The sequence below is a fragment of the Pongo pygmaeus genome, chromosome 4 (genome assembly GCF_028885625.2).
Source record: "Pongo pygmaeus isolate AG05252 chromosome 4, NHGRI_mPonPyg2-v2.0_pri, whole genome shotgun sequence".
Taxonomy (NCBI): domain Eukaryota; kingdom Metazoa; phylum Chordata; class Mammalia; order Primates; family Hominidae; genus Pongo; species Pongo pygmaeus.
The window spans coordinates 153,984,091-154,003,428 of record NC_072377.2 but is presented as its reverse complement, the minus strand read 5'-3'; the positions used below and the strand labels follow the sequence as shown (position 1 = coordinate 154,003,428).

The following is a 19,338-nucleotide window of genomic DNA, read 5'->3' as shown; positions in this document are numbered from 1 at the left end:
GGATGGCCTTGAAGATTATTTTCATCTCCAAGGTTCTAATTTTACGGGCAGTTTTGTCTTTTGTGGAACAAGAATCTTTGATTTTTGTCTGCCGACATACTTGGGTATTCCTAATTATTCAACTGGGTTTAATTCTTTCTAAAGTAAAATGCAATGGTTCTCAGAGCCCAGTAGAGGGACTCTGAGTCTGTGGCTTGATCCAGCAATCACAGGGTGTGTCCACTACCAAGCTGTGTGTTGGGATTCTTACTTTAGGGAGTTATTAGAGAGAGCATTTCCGGTTCCTCTCTGAGTTGCTTCCGAATCTATCAGGAATTGTTTATGACTGTGGCTGTGGCAGGAAACACATGTTACAGGTCACTGTAGGAAATGGATGAGATGGACACAGAGGTCTGAGGAGGTCATGAACTTAAGTTAAAGAGGTATAGGAAAGATCAAGAGGGCAGAAGTCCTCATGTGGGGAAATAATGTGTCAAGCGAGGAGGTCAGACTAGAGGGTCTCTTTTTCTTTCTAACCCCATGACATTGGCATTTCACTCTGAAATAAAACTGAGCCAAAAATGGCCATTAACTTCAGCACTCTGCATACTGGAAAGCATATTTACATAAGAAACAAGGAGAGGAGGATCAAAGAAGAAAAAAATATAATCAGAAATGAAAAAAATCAGAATTTAGGAGTTGGTAGTATATCTGTAAATAAAAAAGGCTAAAAAAAGTTAGTTGGTAGCTAGCAATAAACTTAGATAAAGAATGCAAGAAAAGATGATTTGTTCATGAAGACCCCTGTGAAATAACGGTCTTCTGAGCTTATTCCCTTGGCCAATAGCTCAACAATGTGACATTAACAGAAGGATAACATCATGGTGAAGAAGATGGTTATTCTCTTCCATGGACTTTATCCCCAGAGCCAAAAACAGTGCCTGGCCCATGTGTGTTTAATAAAGAAATGCATGTGAATGACTCATTGGACCCTACCTTTGTATTTTTTTCCAAAAAGATACTAGGTAAAATGCACCCACGGGAGGATGGTGACCATCCTAGGAAGGGGACTCAAAGGCAATTCTAAGGCTGGGTCTTTACCCTGAAGAAGAGACTTAACAGAATGGTGAAAGCTGGTTTCACAGATTTTAATGACTCTCTGTAGGAAGAGGCATTCATTTGTTTTGCAAGTCTTATAAAGTAGAACTAGGACTAAGGGCACAAGGTTCAGGGAAGGAACATTTAACACCTAAGAACTGAATGGCCTTATTCAACTGACAGTGAGCCCTTGTCCCTAAAAGTATTTAAGTGCACATTGGGTATATAAATGCTCAGCAGCGATATTAGGAAGGAGACTCAGCACACAGTACTTACACTAAGGGATGTTTACCAGCTCCCCAAATCCTTAGAGATTCTGTTTCCATCTTAACAGGTTTTACTGTACCAAGAAGATAATTATTTGCCCCTATCCATTTATCCTGATAAGAATGTAAATTCTATGAGGATAGGGATTCATGTCTATCATACCTACAGATATATCTGCAGGAACCGCAGATTCTCAATAAATACTCATTGAGTGAATAAATAAACAAAAGAAACATGGCATTCTATCTTAGGCAGTTGGCTTCTCTAACTTGGGCCCAGAGATTTGGACAAGTAGTACAATGTAGACTCTGATTAGACAGCTACAACTCCAGACTGAGTCTACAAGCATATTCACTATATTGGGGTGTGTCAAACTGTGACCTGTGGATCACCTGTCTTGCAGCCTGGTAAAATGCAGATTACTGGGCGCCCCCTGCAGAAGCCACTGATGCCAACTCCCTGGAGGTGGGACCTGGGAATCTGTGATTTAACAAGCTCCCCAGGTGATTTTATGACTCATAATTTGAGAACCACAGGGCTAAATACCAGATAACACTCTAAATTTATTTTCTTGGAATGTTATGTGATAAAGAAACCAATTTTACAAGACAGAGCTCTAGCTTTTTGTGAGTACAACATTTTCTGCTTGTTCAACTCCTGGTTCCATGAGTCACATTCTCTTGTCCTCTGAGATTGTCACCCACAATTCCAGGCTCTGCAGTTAAAACCTACTATGAAGGTTATGGAAGTGAAGGATTAGCTATTTCTGTATCAGCTGACTCAGAGATAGAGATGTGAATCTCCAAAACTATCTGTCAGCCAGGTATTAAGGCCATTTTTAATCATTAGCAGAGTCAGCAGTCAGTCTTATCTCTCTGACTGGTTATAGCACACTCCACACCTGGAACATCTGGGGCTGATTTAATGTTGGGGAAGCCACCCACCTCTCTGCTGCACCCTGATGTTAAATTTGCCAAGGTTTATTTTATTTATTTATTTTTTTTGAGATGGAGTTTCACTCTTGTTGCCCAGGCTGGAGTGCAATGGCATGATCTTGGCTCACTGCAACCTCCGCCTCCTGGGTTCAAGTGATTCTTCTGCCTCAGCCTCCTGAGTAGCTGGGATTACAGACATGCACTACAACACCCGGCTAATTTTGTATTTTTAGTAGAGACGGGGTTTCTCTATGTTGGCCAGGCTGGTCTCGAACTCCCAACCTCAGGTGATCTGCCCGCCTCGGCCTCCCAAAGTGCTGGGATTACGGGGATGAGCCACCGTGCCCGGCCAGTGCTTTTTGTTTTTTAATGCCAAAGCTGGAGCTGGTATCATAGTCTTCTAGAATTTTGGCATTCTAGAGGTTACAAGTACAGTGATTGAAAGTGGTCCATTGGACAGTTCTGTTTAGTAAGCATGATTTTAAACAGTTCTGAGTCTGAAGGTTTTTAGATACTGCAGGTCACCAGTGACCCTCCCTACTTTCTGACTCCCAGCCCTTCCCACTCCTTGACGTGGGCATTTGAGTTTTTGGCCTTGACCCTAGCTAGGGCATTCACTTACAGCAGGTTTCCTCTCTGGATCTTTTTTTTTTTTTTTTTTTTTTTTTTTTGAGTCTCGCTTTATCGCCAGGCTGGAGGGGAATGGTGCGATCTAGGCTCACTGCAACCTCCGCCCCCAGGTTCAAGCAATTCTCCTGCCTCAGCCTCTCAAGTAGCTGGGACTACAGGTGCATGCCACCACACTCGGCTAACTTTTTGTATTTTTAGTAGAGACAGGGTTTCACCGTGTTAGCCAGGATGGTCTCGATATCCTGACCTCGTGATCCACCCTCCTCAGTCTTCAAACTACTGGGATTACAGGTGTGAGCCACCGCACCCGGCCTCTGGATTTTTTTTCACCATAGCAGGATGAGGTTTCTCAGACCTCTGCCTTTATGACAGCAGCACTATCTTTGTGGCAGTAGACTGGGAGGAACCTTGGAACTGCTCCTTTAAAATCTCCATGCACATAAACCAACCCAAATGCCCATCAGTCAATGAGTAGATAAAGAAACTGTGATATATACATATACACACACACATATTATATATATACACATATTATATATATACATATGTATATATATATGATGGAATACTACTCAGCCATAAAGGAAACAAAATAATGGCATTCGCAGCAACCTGGATGAAATTGGAGGCCATTATTCTAAGTGAAGTAACTCGGGAATGGAAAACCAAATATTGTATGTTCTCATTCATAAGTGAGAGCTAAGCTATGAGGAGGCAAAAGGATAAGAATGACACAATGGACTTTTGGGACTCAGGGGGAAAGGTTGGGAAAGGGGTGGGGGATAAAAGACTACAAATCGGGTGCATTGTATACCGCTCTGGTGATGGGTGCACTAAAATCTCACAAAACATCACTAAAGAACTTCCAAACACCATCCTGTTCCCCAATTACCTATGGAAATAAAAAATTAAAAAAAAACTTCATCCACATAAACAAATGTGGTAGATCCAAAAATGGAATATTGTTCAGCCATAAAAGGAATGACCTGCCGATACCTGCTATGATATGGATGAACCTAGAAAGCATTATTCTCAGGGTGAGAAGCCAGTCACAAAAGAACATATATTGTATGGTTCCATCTGTAAGAGCTATACAAAATTGGTAAATCCATAGAGACAGAAAACAGATTGGTGATTGCCAGGGTTTCGGGGACAGAGGAATGGGAAATGACTGCTTAATGGCATGTATGAGGTTTCCTTTTGAAGTGATGAAAATGATTTGGAACTAGATATAGGTGGTGGTTGTACAACATTGTGAATGCACTAAAAGCTACAGAATTGTGCACTTTAGAATGGTTAATTTTATGTTATGAGAATTTTACATTAACATAAAAATTTCCCACTCCTCTCCTCCCAGCAGGTGAATTGCTTCTGTAGACCAAGGCACTCTGTTCCTCCTTTGTTACTGAAAGTGCCAAACTCGGCCGGAGAGAGGAGTGAACACTGATATTGAATCTGCCCTGTAATAACAACAGTGTGATCATTATAATCTTGGGTGTTAGTAAATCTTTACTGGTATCAGGCACTCTATGCATCATTTCATGTAATATACTTAAGGGGTTCCAATCCTGGCTACATCACTTACTAGCTGCATTGTCCAGAGCAAGTCAGTTGCCTCTCTGTGCCTTGGTTTCCCTATTTATAAAACAGGGATGACAACGGTATCTGCCTCATAGGTTTGGTTTGAGGATTAATGAGTTAATCCATGCCCAGCACTTAGAACGGTGTCCGCCTATGTCAGGGACTATATAAGTGTTGGGTATTGTTGTTCTTATTGTCTACTCTTCTCCACCTACAAAAATAATCTGTGTGCCAGGATCTAGTTTGCGTAAGGGGAGAGCAGTAAAAGGGAGACTTGAGGGGAGCAGGGAGCTGGGGCCTGGGTGAGCGAGGGGGCTCCAGCACATGGCAGGCTGGCTATGCAGGTGGAGTCACTGAACAGAAGCCTGGCTTGGTTGCCAGCGCACCCTCCTGGGAGGTTGGGCTTGTGCCCAGGGACAAGGGCACCTCGGGAGAAGTGGGAAAGACTGACTTGCCTGGAGCTGACATGATGAAGTGGGCCTGAAGCTTAATAAAGAAGTTGGAGGGAGAAAAGTGCTTAGTTACCATGAGGCTGGTTACTATGGAGGATATCGGGCAGGATGAGAAGAGGAGAATGGCAATTCCGAGGTGCCTTGTAATTCACGAGAAATAATAGGTGCTGATAATAACAGTTGGGACAGTAATTAATGTATATTGAGTGCTTAGTATGTGCCAGGCCCTAAGTATTCTTATTATTCCTATTGTTACTATTATAACTAATATTTATAGAGTGTCAATACCAGGCCTTGTGTCACACACTTTATAACAATAGCGTTTAAATATAAAAAATAATAACTGCCGTTTATTGAGTACATATGCTGCACCTTATGCTAAGTATTCTTAAAAATGATGATAATATTGACAACAGCAAGCACTTACTACTGCATTACATCATGGGAATGGCCATTTCTATATAACCGGCTGGTTGTCATGAGCTCAGACTGGCAGAACCAGCAATGCTAGGCCCTGTGCTGAGTCTTTACCATGCATTCATTAGTTCATTTAATCTTCACAACAGCCTTGTGAGATGGAGCCTAGCCTCATCCCTCTTTACAGATGGGAAGTTGGGGATTAGGGAGCTTGGATGTCTAACCTGCTTGTCCGTCTCTGTCTCCCCACCCTGGCCTGAGTGTGGGCAACAGGTCCTTAGACTCTCTGGAACTTCTCTGCTGAGCCTAGCGGGACATGCTGCCTCTCTGCACTGATGGTGGCTGGGGGCTGGCCAGGTCCTCTGTCCTACTGCATGGAGGCAGCCAGTCTGGGCAGGAGATCATGGGGCCAAACACAAAAAGAAACAGGGAAAAGAACCACCTGATGGTGCTCACGGGCCCCTCCACCCAGCTGTGCTGCTCCTAGACGCTTCTTAGTTCTGTGAGCCGATCAATCTTCTTTTGCCTAACATAGCTTGAGTTAGGTTTCTGCCACCTAAAATGTCTAGACTAATAAAATGTCTCATCGAGCTAAAACCTGAATATCTGACAAGCTCTTGACTTGCCCAGCAGGCAATTTTGTTTCTCAGAAAATAGAGGAAGTAAGCCGGGAAATTGCTACTCCAGACCTAATTCTGACCAACATGGACAAATTGACTGCTGAAGTCGATGTGACATGTGATAGGTGAGATGGCCACATCGGCATGAGTCTGTGGTGACCTGAGAGGAGAAGCTGGAAACAAACTTTAGAAATACAAACCTTAAGCTACTACACTGTAATACTTTCTATATGATTCAAGATGCTTGGTAACCCTTAAAATCTAAAAAAAAAAAAAAAAAAATGGCAGCTCGTCAAAAATTAAAATATACTCTATTTAAAATGAAATATGCTTAGTAGAGTCAGACTTTAGGAAGTATCAATTTAGTACTGTAACAGAATATGTCTGAAAAATCTAAAATTAGGTAGTAGGATTGGGGAAACATAAGATTTAAAGTTTTTAAGCATAACTCCTACAACCTAAGCTGTCAGTAGAGAGATCCAATTTAAAGTAATAATGCTAAACTATGAAATTATAGCAACCAATACTACAATAGTGCCTTTTAGAGGGTGGTTTCATGAAATGCGTAGATGATGACTGAGGGCTGGCGTTCCACAACCCATAACAACGGGAGGCCCTCACTTGAACATCTCTTAGCTTAGTGAACCTTTTCTGAGTTACATCCCAGCCATGCCAGAAATACACAGCTCCTGAAATCAAGACCTTGTATGCTCTGAGCTAAAAAAAAAAAAAAAAAAAAAAGTAATCTGAAATAGATTCAGTTACACAAGAGAAGGGTTTGGTGTAATTATCAAAACAAGCCTTTGAGACTCTGTTTCGGATTTGTGTTAACACAGAACCAAGTCTCTTCACTTTATTTTGGCCCATGGACACCTCTGAAAATCTGATGAAAGCTATGGACCCTCTCCCTAAAGAAACACACCTAGCACGCAAAATTTAGCAAGCAATTTCAGAAGACTCATAGAGTTCAAAAGGCTGACCATGAACCAGTTTAAGAATTCTGGTAATAGATATAAGAAAATTGCCTCCAAGAACTCTAGCAAGACAGGCCCACCTTGGCTAAGTGGCGTATGCTCTTTAAACTTTCATTCTCATCCTCTAAAATGAGGACATTAATAGCTTTTAGCTGACAGTTGTTGTGAGGATAAAATGGGATACTGTGTTTGAAACTCTTAGTACAGTACTTGGCACATAGTAAATGCTCAACAAATACCAACAAATAATAATTATATTAATAATAATAATAAAAAATGATGGTATTTTATTATTAATATTTTTATTATCATTATTATTGGTGAGACCTACAATTTGTTATAATACTTTTCTTTAGCAGAGTGAGGTTTGTCCAGTATTTTATAAATGATTTCCTGCCTTGTGGGTTTTAGTTAAATATACAAATGATAACAGAGAATTGTTTAAAAATGTGCAGCTGAACTTGCGTAATTCCAGGGTTATTGTCTCAGGTCTTAGAACAGGGGGGTATTTGGTGTAGACAGAAGGGGAGAAGAAGAGTCTATTTTCTCCCTTTTCCTGGGTACAGGCACATTTAGAACAAGAGCAAAATTTGTCTCATGAACCACATTTGGGATTTTAAAAAACTCTCACTGATCTAGTAACTGCAACCTTTGGGATTTCAGTATAAGTTTTGCCCTGAACCTGCAGCATTTTGGCCATTATTTTGCTGCACAAAATGAGTGACCTAATTTCCTGGTGAAGCCCAAATGAAGGGTTTGGATAACAAACAGATTAGATATTTGGCATCTTTACAAACACAGTTAAAAGATTGAATACACAACAGAACTTAAAACAAATAAAACTTGCTCTTGTCTCCTGGGGCCCCAGAAGTTCTCCTCCAGACAGACGTCAGACTTCTCCTAATTAGAGCCCATCAGAAAGCCATCACATAGCAATTAAAAGACAAACAAACTCACCCAAAGAATCTCCCAAGGACCATTTGCCAGTACCATGCTGTGTCCAGCTCCAGAACTGACAAGGCTGGGTTTGTAAGCTTTGCAGGCATCCCAACACTCATACCCTCTTATATAAGTTGCTTTGTGGAGTCCCCAGTGCCTTCACATTCACTATCTCCTCTAATGTTCATGAGGACCTTGTGGCATATGGTTGCTCTCTGTGTGCCAGGTAAGTGGGCCTGCCTCAGTTTCTCCACCTCGTTCTGCTTCCACTCACCCAGGGAAGGCCTTTGCACTCGCTGTTCTCACTGCCTCCTCAATCTTCCTGCCCTTTTCAGCCTCCCACCTCCTACTCATTTTCAAGGTCTTGGCTTGAAATATCCCTTTTTAGGGGCACCTTCCCTGGCTTCCCAGACTAGAGCAGGGGCTTTATAACACATGCCCATTATTCAAAACTTTCTCTGTGCAGTACTTGTCACAGCTTGTCATTGAATATTTACACTTCTATTTGGCACTGTCAACTTCTCTTTCCAGAGAGTGAACTCTACCAGGGCAGCAAGCATGCTTGCCTCGCTCGTCTCTGAATGCCCAACATGTAGCAGACAGACTGGCACATAGCGTGGCCCCCAGTTTCAGTGGATCAATGAAAGACAGTGATGTTATCCTCATTTTACAGGTGAAGGAAGAGACCCAGAGAAGGAAGTCACTTCTCAAGGTCACAGCCTATTAGTGGAATTGCTGACGCTTGAACCCAGGAGTCCTGGCTCTCAGCCATTTCTTTACACTCCTGAGCTACCCAGGAGCAGGGTTTTCTTGCCACTTCTGGGGGATAGCATATTGAATCCATCTTGGTGTCCCCACTTGGTGAGGGTGTCCAAGGCCCAGATCTCAGTGGTAGCAGAACCCCCACAAGACACCCACAGCCCAAGTGAGCGTGACTCTAGCACTGCTTGGCCTGGTCCCCCTCGTTCCAGGATCACTTAGCATCCTTTGAGGCAGGTCCTTGAATGCCCTGCAATTACTCCCACTCTCCCAGGAGCCAGGAGGAGAGGGATGGGGATAATTAACGAGACGGTGACAGGCCCATCTTCATTACTAAGAATATCTCCCACCCTTGGAGGCATTTCCGCTATAGGTTTAATGGTGCATTCTCTCTCAGGATCACAAAGCTGTGCACTTTACTTCCTTGCTTAACTCTTTCAGCACCTGTGGGAAGTTGGAAGAGCGAAAGCACTAACCTGTGAGGCTGTGAGCTCCATGAGGGCAGGGCCTTTGACTGATTTGCTCACTGCCACACCTTCAGTTGTGAGAACAGCAGCAGGGACACAGTAGATGCTCAATAGATATTTGCTAAATGAATGAATGAACTGGGAGCTTCTCATGTGTCAGGAAATCACCACACCTATATCTCATAGCAACTGTTCTTGGTCTATTTTACACACTAGGCAGCCAAGTTTCAGAGAGTTATGAGACTTGCCCAAGGTCAAAAACTTAGTAATCAGTGGAGCCAGGATCCCCCCTGAGGCACTCTGGGTCAAAGCACCAAACATGGTAAGATTAAGATTAGGAATTCAAACAGGGAGGCAAAGACGTGGTTTATTCTAGTGATATCCAGGTAGGGATGAGAATGGGAGGGCAGTTTCAATACTAGGAGGTGTGTTCACCAGGGAAGGAGGAGAGGAATATTGTGCAACAAATTTTCAAGCCAAGTGCAAACTCCAGGTTCTCACGGTGGTCAGGATGAAGGCATGGTGCAGGTTGTTGAGCCTCGTAACACTGGGTCCTGCAGCAGGAATCACTCAAGAACCCAGGCAATGAGGGATTGATGTGCACAGGAAGGGGCAGGGACCTGAATATCAGGCAGGGCCTGGGTCCCGGGGTAAAGTGGAAAGAGCCCTGGAGGGGAGATGCAAAGCTAGGCCCTGCTCTGCCCCTACGTGCTCCCATTCTCACACATGTCTCTTCTTTTCTCTGGGTCTATTTTCCCCACCTCTACAATGAGGGTTGGCACTTTACAGTTTAGAGTGACTCTGGGATCCTTACCCCTCCAGCATCAGTTCATATAAGTAAGTAGACAGCATCTTAGAAATGGTCACTTTGTTTAATCCAACATAGGAATTCCTGCTCCAGGATTCTTAGCAGATGGCACAAGTTTCTGTTGGGTAGCTCTGGGCCAGTGGTTCTCCACTGAGGATGATTTTGACCCCCTGGGGACATGTGGCAATATCTGAGACATTTTTGATTGTCAGTGGGAAGAAGCACGTGGTTGGCATCTAGTGGGTAGAGACCAAGGATGCTACGAAATACCCTACAATGCACAGGACAGCCCACAGTGTCACCAGTGCTGAGGCTGAGGAACTCGACTGTAGGCACAGGGGGACTCATTGCATCTTGAGGGAACTCATGGCTGTGGGCATTGTGGCTAGGACAAGCTGATACTGACACACTCCCTGTAACTGCTGCCCTGGCCTTAGATCTACCTGGAGGAAGGGCCCTAATTCCTTCTCAAGACGGCTATCCAATCACAGTGATTCCACCAACGACATTCACCTGTGGAGGGAGTATGCATGGGCCAGGGTCAGGGCTGAGGGACCAGTGCCAGGAGCACAGGACCTTAGGGAGGAGGCCAACAACTCTCAAACAAGCTGGAGGACACCAGGGGCAGACAGAGGGCTGTGGGGATGGGGGGAGAGGGGACTGTGTTAAATTGTGGGTGGGGTTGGGGAAATCTTGGGTGCCTATGAAGCACATAGTGACTGAACTGGGCCTCAAATGATAGGATTTCCAAAGAAGGGCACAGGAAGACAAGGGAAAGGGCCATGAGTTCATTTCAAGGCCAAACAAAGTCTCTCCACAAGGCCCAGCCCATATACCCTGCTTGCCTCCTGGCTGCATCTCACCTCCGTCTGCACCCCGGCCACACAGGCTCCACTTGCCCTCATGCACTCGCCATTTCTTCACCCACCTCAGAGTCTTGCAGGCTCTGTCCTCTCAGTTTGGTGCATCCTATTCCACTTTTTGTTCAGTTACTATGGTCTGGATGTTCTTGTGTCCCCCATATCCATATGCCAAAATTCAAACCCCCAAGGTGATGGTCTTAGGAGGTAGGGCTTTTTGGGAGGTGATTATGTCATGGATTAGTACCTTTATAAAAGAGGTGCCAGAGAGCTGCCTTGCCCCTTCCACCATGTGGAGACACAGAGAGAAGGTGCCATCTCTGAGAAAGTGGGCCCACATCAGATATCAAATCTATTGGACCCTTGGTCATGGACTTCCCAGCTTCCAGAACTGTGAGAAATAGATTTCTGCTTATAAGCTGCCCTGTCTGTATCTCAGTCTGCTCAGGTTATAACAGCCCAGATGAACTACAACATCAGTTAACACCCACTCATGGTCTGGATCTCAGCTGCTGGCCCTTCGTCAGGGAGCCCTCATGGATACTCCTCCTACCCCGTTATGTGCTCTCGAAGGCCCACACTTCTTTCCTGCATAACACTTACCACAGCTGACATTTATTTATGTGATTATGGATTAATGCTCATCTCCTTCAGGGGACCGTAGGGCTGGGTGAGCCTCACCATGGATGCTGGCACAGAGCCTGCACATGGCAGGGCTCAAGAAACAATCATTGAGTGGATGAATAAATGATCAAAAGTTAGCTTTGGGAGCTTAGGTGTCGGGTATGTTCAAGGCTACAAAGGAAGCTTGGGACCTTGGCAAGATTTTAAATACCAGGCTGAAGTGTTTGTAGCTAAATAGGCAGACAGGGAGGGGCCCTGAAGAGCAGGGCAGTGCCAAGAGCACGTGATGCCCTGGGATGGTGGCCTGGGCAGAGGGTAGAGGACTGAGCAGATTCTGGAGACTAATTAGGGGACTGTTGTAAGAATCCTGGGGTAAGAGGGCTGGGAAGCAGCAGACGGAAAGCAGCCCTGGTTAGCTTTGTGGGGACGACTGGCACTCCTCATTCCTCTGTGTGTTCTGAGAGTCCCTGGGAAGCCCTGAGCAGCAGCCTGGCATGATGCTCTGAGATGTGGGGAGAAGGAGGTAGAGTAGAGGCTGTGATGCTATAGACACTTTGCAACCCAGACGTCCCTCTGAGGTTCTCTGACCCCTTGGGCCTGTGTAGCTCAGCTTCCCACCCCCAAGGCAGAGCCAGGAGAGTCTGCTCAGAGCACTGCCAGGGAAGCAGGCCAGCTGGGCAGCGGGTGGAGGTGCACAGAGACGGAAGGCAGATTACATGTCACTTCATATTAGCCACACCGGCAAACTTCCCGATCCACCCAGAGAGGGGCCAATTAACTGCAATTCTGAGGACAAGCCAAAAGCCAAGATAACACTGAACCTGAAGGAGATCGCATCTCCTTTCCAGTCATGAGCACGTCGGAAGGCCTTACAGAGGGTCAGATTTACTTACCTGTGAGGTACATTTCCTCTCCTTCGGTGAACATCTGGTGGCAGCGTACACACCTGGCACAGGCTGGGTGGTAGTGCTTCCCTCCTGCCTGTGGAAATGAAAAGATGAAACAGGAGTTCAGAGCCAGGGCTGCTGTCTAGTGGGGCAGATTGGGTTTGAATCTTTCCTGGGTACATTAGTGTTGTTTGCATCTTCATGGCCCTAAAGTTGGTTGAAGCTACCCAGGGGAGTCCACAACCATCCAAAAGACCAGCCGGGAAGCTTCATGATTCACTCCATGGGTCCCTGATGGCAGTTCAGGGGACTTCCACCTACTCTTCTATTCTGACACTGGGAAGGACACTTCAGAGGACACTGGTCAAACTTCCTCATTTCCAGAGGAGGAAACAGGCTTGCTTTGAGGACATCCCAGCATTTTCCCAAGTGAGAAGCCCTTACCACTAATGTTACATGAAATGATTTTAAGTGGTACATGAACTTGGGATTTAATAACATTGGACCAACGAAAAAAAAAAAAAGATCCTTTCCGTCCTCTATACATTCTTCTGATTTTGTCAAGGAGGAAGTACCAGTTCGGTGCTCATGTGTCTTCAACATCTATCCAAAACTTACAAATCTGCCTTTTAAAGAATAAGAACAGGTGTGAGGCTTGGAACCTCCACATGCAATAGAATCTAGCTAGAACTCTATTTATTTTCAGGTTACATGCAATATGGCAAGTGATACTGGCTTTCCTGTTATGTCGTATATAAGTTTTCTTACATAAAAGGGAGCCAACTTCAAGATACTTAAAGTATTTTGGAAGAATGAGCACACGAGGTTCACAGACATGGCAAAAATTGTGAGGCTGGCACACAAAGGACAGATTTTTAGGGCTCACTGGGTGACTTAGGACCCATTGTAGAGCCCCAGGCCAGTCCTGTGACTATTTCGCCCTAGTGTGTCCAGCCCTACCGCAGCTCACCCCAGGGTGACTTTGGTGAGTGCCTTTCCCTATTTTCACGTTCCCTCCCAATCACTATTTAAATTAAAAATGAAAATAATTTGCAGCTGCAAAGACTTCCATGGGGGGAAGAAACAGCCCCTGAGAAGGCTGTGCCTCAAGGGTTCACCGCAAGCCAGCAGCAGTGTTGGGTCAGGATCTGTGTGAGCCAGTCACCAGCTCAGCACTTGCTTCTGGAGTCACAATTCTGACACCAAAATCCCAGCCAAGAGGGCTTGTTGTAAAAGGGACCTTCAGCGGTGGCTCCAGCATTTGTATATGCAGGAGCTTAGTGCAGGAATTGGGTGGGCAGGTGTGCCTTGTTTGAAGAAATATTTTGCGACGTCAGGGCAGGGTTTTCTTTGGGGGAGGGTAATGCCCAGGGGAAACTGATGGATGTTAGGGGTTCTTAAAGGTCCCTGTCCAAGCCATCACTTGATCTGATGCTAATGGGTTCCTTCCAATTCAAAAATTATAATTGCATAATAAGAAGACCTATTTCCAAACTTAGTTTTTTTTTTCTTTTTTTTATGTGGGGGGAGTGGAAGATTGTTGGGATGGGCTTGCCTATTCTGGAGATATTCTCTCTATTCTAAAAACTTAGCAAGAATGTGGGAAAGGCAGATTTCTACAAAAAGAAAAAAATCTCCAATATTCCTTCTTTTCCCCCATTTGTTTATATGGCCTCGCACCAATGAGACAGTGTCCTTGTCATCATCAAAGCAAATATGTTCAAACTTTGGAAGGAGCCTGCTATTTTCCTAAGCTAGGATGTGTGGGACTGATTCCCTTGTACCATGACAAGGATAATCAGTTTAATTAGCAGCCTCTTCCCACTCTGTGTCTCTTTATCATTTTGATTATAGACCTGTTTTCCAGTGTGGCAACAGTGCCTTGGCAAAACTGAAGCCTAGCATTTTCCTAAATGTCATGCCCCACTACCTCACCCCGGCTGAAAGAGGCTTTGTGCCCATCTCAGCAGCCCCAGTGTTGGATGGTGCTGAAAACAGTTTGAGCAAAGGGAGGTTAGGGCAGCCTGCACCCAGAGTAAGGAAAAGCCACATCAGCTAGCTGAGATGAACCATTTTGTCTATTAATGAACTGAAATCAGGAAAATAGTAAAGAAAAATGGCAAAAAATTGGTACCCTCAAAACAGAGCCCTATTTGAGAGGACCAAAAATGGCAAACCAGGTTCAAAAATGTAGCAACAAGTAAACCAGGTTGTGGTCCTTTTTCGTGAGGAAACAGACAAGGATGGAAGGAGTGACACTGACAGCCATTGAGCTCTGTCACTGAGGAAGGGACCATGGGGTGGCCTAAGGAGGAAATGGGAAGGGACAGGATGAGAAACAACTTAATTGAATGCCTGCAGTGTGCCAGATGACGTGCTTGGACGACTGTTGTTCCTGCATGGCCATCATTCTTTCCTCCTTCTTCCAGAAACAGTCTGAAGCCTTTCCTTGGTGGGGCTACCTCTCCTCCATATCAGTCCACAGGGTTAAGCAGTGCTGACCCCACCAGTGAGCATATTCCAACTTTGTGGGCACAATTAGTGGCCCAGGGATGGGCCTGAGATTGTCCAATGAGAGTCAGTCCCAGAATGCTTGCTGAGCTATTAGAAGAGAGAAGTTCTTTTTTCCACTGGGGATGCCGGCTGATAGAATCTAAGCCTGGGGCAACTGGTATCCAACTTTCCCATCACCAAGAATGCCCTCCTGAGAATAAACTTAACTTGGAAGAAAGTAAGCCAAGATGGCTGGGGATTCTAAATGATTTTGCTTAAGCACTGGATCCAGCTCCTGGGCTTTTTGTTATAGGAGCTGAGAAACTTCCTTTCTGTTGCAGCCCAAAAAGTCTTGACTAACATGTTCATTAGGAATTAAATGATAGTAGTATTGTCTATTGATAGATACAGACTAAGAGGACATATCTTGCTTAAGGCTTCAGGGCTAGAAGTGGTAAAATCTGAATCCAAGTCTGTTTTACTGCAACCATGTCTATTTCCTGACATCATGCTACCTCAAAGACCCCCGAGTGGCTGAGAGCTGTGGGTATCAGTATGGATACAGCAGCCTGGAGTCCTAGATTTTAGCTCTGTCTCTACCAGAAATGCTGCTTGTGACCTTGGAAAAACACTGCATGTCTTGGTCTCACTCTTCTCATCTGTAAAACGAAGAGGTTGAACTAGTTGATTGCTAAAAGTCTCTTCCAGCTCTAAGAAAAAAAAAAAATCAATAAGTCAAAGATGCTAATGGAGCCTTGTAGAAATGGAATCAATCGAAACTCAGTCACAACAGCTGCCTGGGAGGAACAGTCTACCGCAATGCTAAACAACGGTAACTCTCGGGGAAACGGCAGCTGCCACCAACAGGATTTCAAAGCAGCTTGGAAATGCTGAACAAATTACCATCTGTGGCCCTGTCTGTAATCTAAGTTCTTTCTTTCTGGAAAGAAAAGTTTCCTTTTGTAATATCCCCCACCGCATTGACCCTTCAACCTACTACACTCTGGGTGCCTCTTCCCCACAGTTCTGCAAAGCCAACAAACGACTCTTCTGAAGGTGACCTTTCCCACATCCAACAGCTTTTCCGCAGCCTGCGCAGTCCTTCACTGCTCTACAGAGTTTGACCAACACTCTGACCTCACCACGTTTTCTGAAGCTCTGTCCTTTCACTGAATCCCCGATTCTCCTCCCATATCTTCCTCTGCTACCTCCTCAGTCTCTTTCTGAGTCGCTTTCACTGTGAGCAGCTGCTCGCCAAGGTTGGTGTCAGCCTCCTTCCTTTCTCTCTTTCCTCTGTCTTGGAAATCCTGAGGACTCCGGTGGTGCTATTATTCAAAGCCTCGTGTTTTTAAGATTGGCTCCTCCAGGACTGAGCTTTGTTCCTGAGCTCTGATCCATATTTCTTTTCTTTTCTCATTTTTCTTGCCTCGGACAGGATCTTGCTCTGTTGTCCAGGCTGGAGTTTAGTGGTGCAATCTCGACTTACTGCAACCTCCACCTCTCAGGCTCAAGTGATCCCCCGGAACGGCTAGGACTACAAGCGTGCACCACCATGCCTGGCTAATTTTGTTTATTTTTTGTAGAGATGAAGTCTCACCGTGTTGCCTAGGCTGGTCTTGAACTCCTGGACTCAAGTGATCACCCTGTGTTGGCATCCCAAAGTGCTGGGATTACAGGTGTGAGCCACCACTCCCAGCCTCTGATCCGTGTTTCTGACTGCCTTCTGGAAACACTCCTGGGATTTCAATCACAACTCATCCTAAATGGTACTTGCCATGTTTCTGCCCTACCAGCTTTTTCCCCTGTTGTCCCCAGTTCTGCCAATGACACCAGGCTTCCTATCCTTCAGAAATAGGTAATTCTTTGGTGCAACTTTTAGCTGCTTCTCCTTCAATCCCCATGTCCACAAGCTGCCCCTCAGTTGCAGAGTGATTGGAATTCTACTTCCATAGGGCTGGGCACAAGGGTGGCTTCCCTCTTCATTGCTACTGTACCTCTTGAATCCTTCCTGCCTGGGTCACACAGGGGCCTCCTCACTCATCCCTTCCAGCTTCCTTCCTTCAAATGTAGCCTGTGTACATTATCACGTCATCCTTCCGGAAGCCCAGCTCTAACCAGGACGTTCCTGCCCAGTCCCTCCACAATGCTCCCTTGCCCAGTGAGTCACATGCAAACTCCACCCTGGTATCCCAGGCCCTCAGAAACCCACCCCCAACAACCCTTCCTGGACTCATGCCTTGTCCTCTGCATCGCACTCCTTATGGCTCTCTGGAGATGCTTAAATGTTTCCCAGCTCTGTTCATTTGTTTATATCTCATTGTCTCTGACTCTCTCCGTCAATTCTCCACGTAGTAACCACGGAAATCTTTTTAAAAACATGATCTTATCATGTTAGTCCTTGGTTTAAAACTCTCCAATGGCTTTCCATTGCACTGAGTATAAAACCCAAACTTCTAAACATGGTCTACAAAGTCCTACATGGTATGCCATATATGATATACTCTTATATTTCATCCTCCTCTACCCTCAATTTATAGAATTCAGCCACATTGGCAGACTGGGTCAGCTATTGTGAGCAGAATCATTAATTCAGCCAAATCTGGCCACTTGGTTGTGGTTACCATGAGTGCTTGTGTTGAGAAAAATTCTGCAGCCACAATTCTGTGTGGGTTCTCTGTTCTTTGAATGGGTCAGCCTCATTCTTCCTCTATCTTTTCCCACCTCAGGGCCCTTCAAGGATAGTTCTTTCATCCTCAGGGCTCTGCTTCAATGCATGTCCTCAGAGAGTTCCTTCCTGGTTGCTACATCGCCGCCTGCTGAGTCCACACGTGGCTGCAGACTTGTTCTCAACAAAGCACTCATGGTAACCACAATCAACTGGCCAGATTTGGCAGAATTAATGATTCTGCTTACAATACCTGATCCAATCTGATCCTCCGGCTATTGTCATATGGAAAAACTGAGGCCTAGAAAAGCAAAGATACTTACTCAAAATCTGAGCAGGAGTAGAGTCAATATTAGAACTCAATTATTCCTGTTAGGCTATTATTTTTCCTTTCCACTGAGCCCTTCCCTGTTTCTAATTCATCAAGGTGGGTGGTCCCAAAGTATAGGAAGATAGCTTTCAGGCCCACAGGGTGTAGGAAGAAAAGCCAGAAAGACCAGTGCACAGGGGCTCAGCAAGGCCTCAGCAAGGGTTTTGCAGGTTGTCTGTCACTGCAGAAGGAGTCATACATCGAAGGCTGGGGAGAGGCGTTGCCATGGTGATGGACCCGCCAAAGAAGGGCTTAGGGAGCAAGCTGCTAGACAAGCTGGCTCTTAAATCAGCACATTACCAAATGCTAAAACAAACAAACAAAAAAATAAATAAATAAAAAAGACTTCCATCTTCTGGCAGGGCTGGGAGGAAAATTCTAATGTCACTCTCTAGAAATCTGTCTGGGTCCGAATCAAAGATACAACTGATTTTCCCAGCACAGCATTTTTTGAACCAGGAAGAATTTTGTCCACCTTCTCATTTTGGGGTTTCCCAGAGATCTCAGCAAGGTTATCTGCTCAAGGTCATGTAGCAAGCAAAGGTGGAGGAGGTAAAAGCTATGGAAAAAAAGGTATGGGTTGACTTTCTCCTTCTTCTGTGATGACTTTTTGGAGGCACAGGTCACCCTGCCACATCTTCACGGTTACTTATACCCACTCACCTCCAAGACTCTGCCACTGATGTATCGGTCACAAGTCTCACATTTAATGCCAAATTGGGCGTGGTAGTCGGACTCACAGTATGGAACACCATCCCTGCAAGAAGAAGTTCACATAAGATGAGGAAGTTAGGGAGGATCAGTGAGGGTGCACATGGCAGTTAGATTCTGGACCTGCAGCCTATGTTGACTGAGCCAAAGTTCGATACTCCTCCTTTAATAAACAATTTCATCTGTATGAAAGAATCATCTGACTGTGCTTCCAGATCAGTAGATGACAGGAAGCCTCCTGGGACCACCTCCTGTGTGCTCCATTTTTTACCCAATGCTTATCACTTGACAGATAGTGATAAGATTGTTATCCCTTATTCTTATACCACTCCCTATGACTAATAGCCACTAACATTTATTGCAGCTGTGTGCTGGGCTCTTTGATGGCTTTTGATGGCAACCCTATGAGTCAGAATTATTAGTATCCCCATTGTGTAGGTGAGAAAACCTAAGCATAGCACACTTTAGTAACTTGTCGCAGGCCACCCAGGATGACCTAGAGCTGGAATTCAAACCCAGGTGGTCTGGTTTCTCACCCAGGTTGTCATGAGGATTAAAGGAGATGGGTCCAGTGTACCCTAGGGCTCAGGACAGTGCCTAGCCATACTGAGTACTCAGCAAATGGCAGCTGGAGGAATCGCCATGATTGCTGAGAGGGGTCTTTGAGGAGGACATTTGGTTCTCAGTTCTCTAGGACTGATGTAGAGATAGTTGGGGGCATTGGAGAGCTTAGCTTTGCTTCTGGGCCCTGCCTCGCTCTAATGACCAAGTCTGAACTCTGAGGAGAGAGAAACATTTCTTT

The 19,338-nt window shown here is 45.1% G+C and overlaps 1 protein-coding gene across 11 annotated transcripts in view; it reads right to left on the bottom strand.

Moving 5' to 3' along the window:
• ABLIM3 (actin binding LIM protein family member 3) overlaps positions 1 to 19,338 on the bottom strand; it is a 119,167-nt gene that overhangs the window by 31,367 nt on the left and 68,462 nt on the right. For all 11 annotated transcript variants that reach the window (XM_063665261.1, XM_063665266.1, XM_054488278.2 and 8 more), the window contains 2 exons: positions 18,489 to 18,582; positions 12,304 to 12,391 (listed from right to left, as the gene is read on the bottom strand). In XM_063665261.1, the coding sequence (XP_063521331.1) occupies positions 12,304 to 12,391; positions 18,489 to 18,582 (182 nt within the window). The remainder of the gene's footprint in view (positions 1 to 12,303; positions 12,392 to 18,488; positions 18,583 to 19,338) is intronic.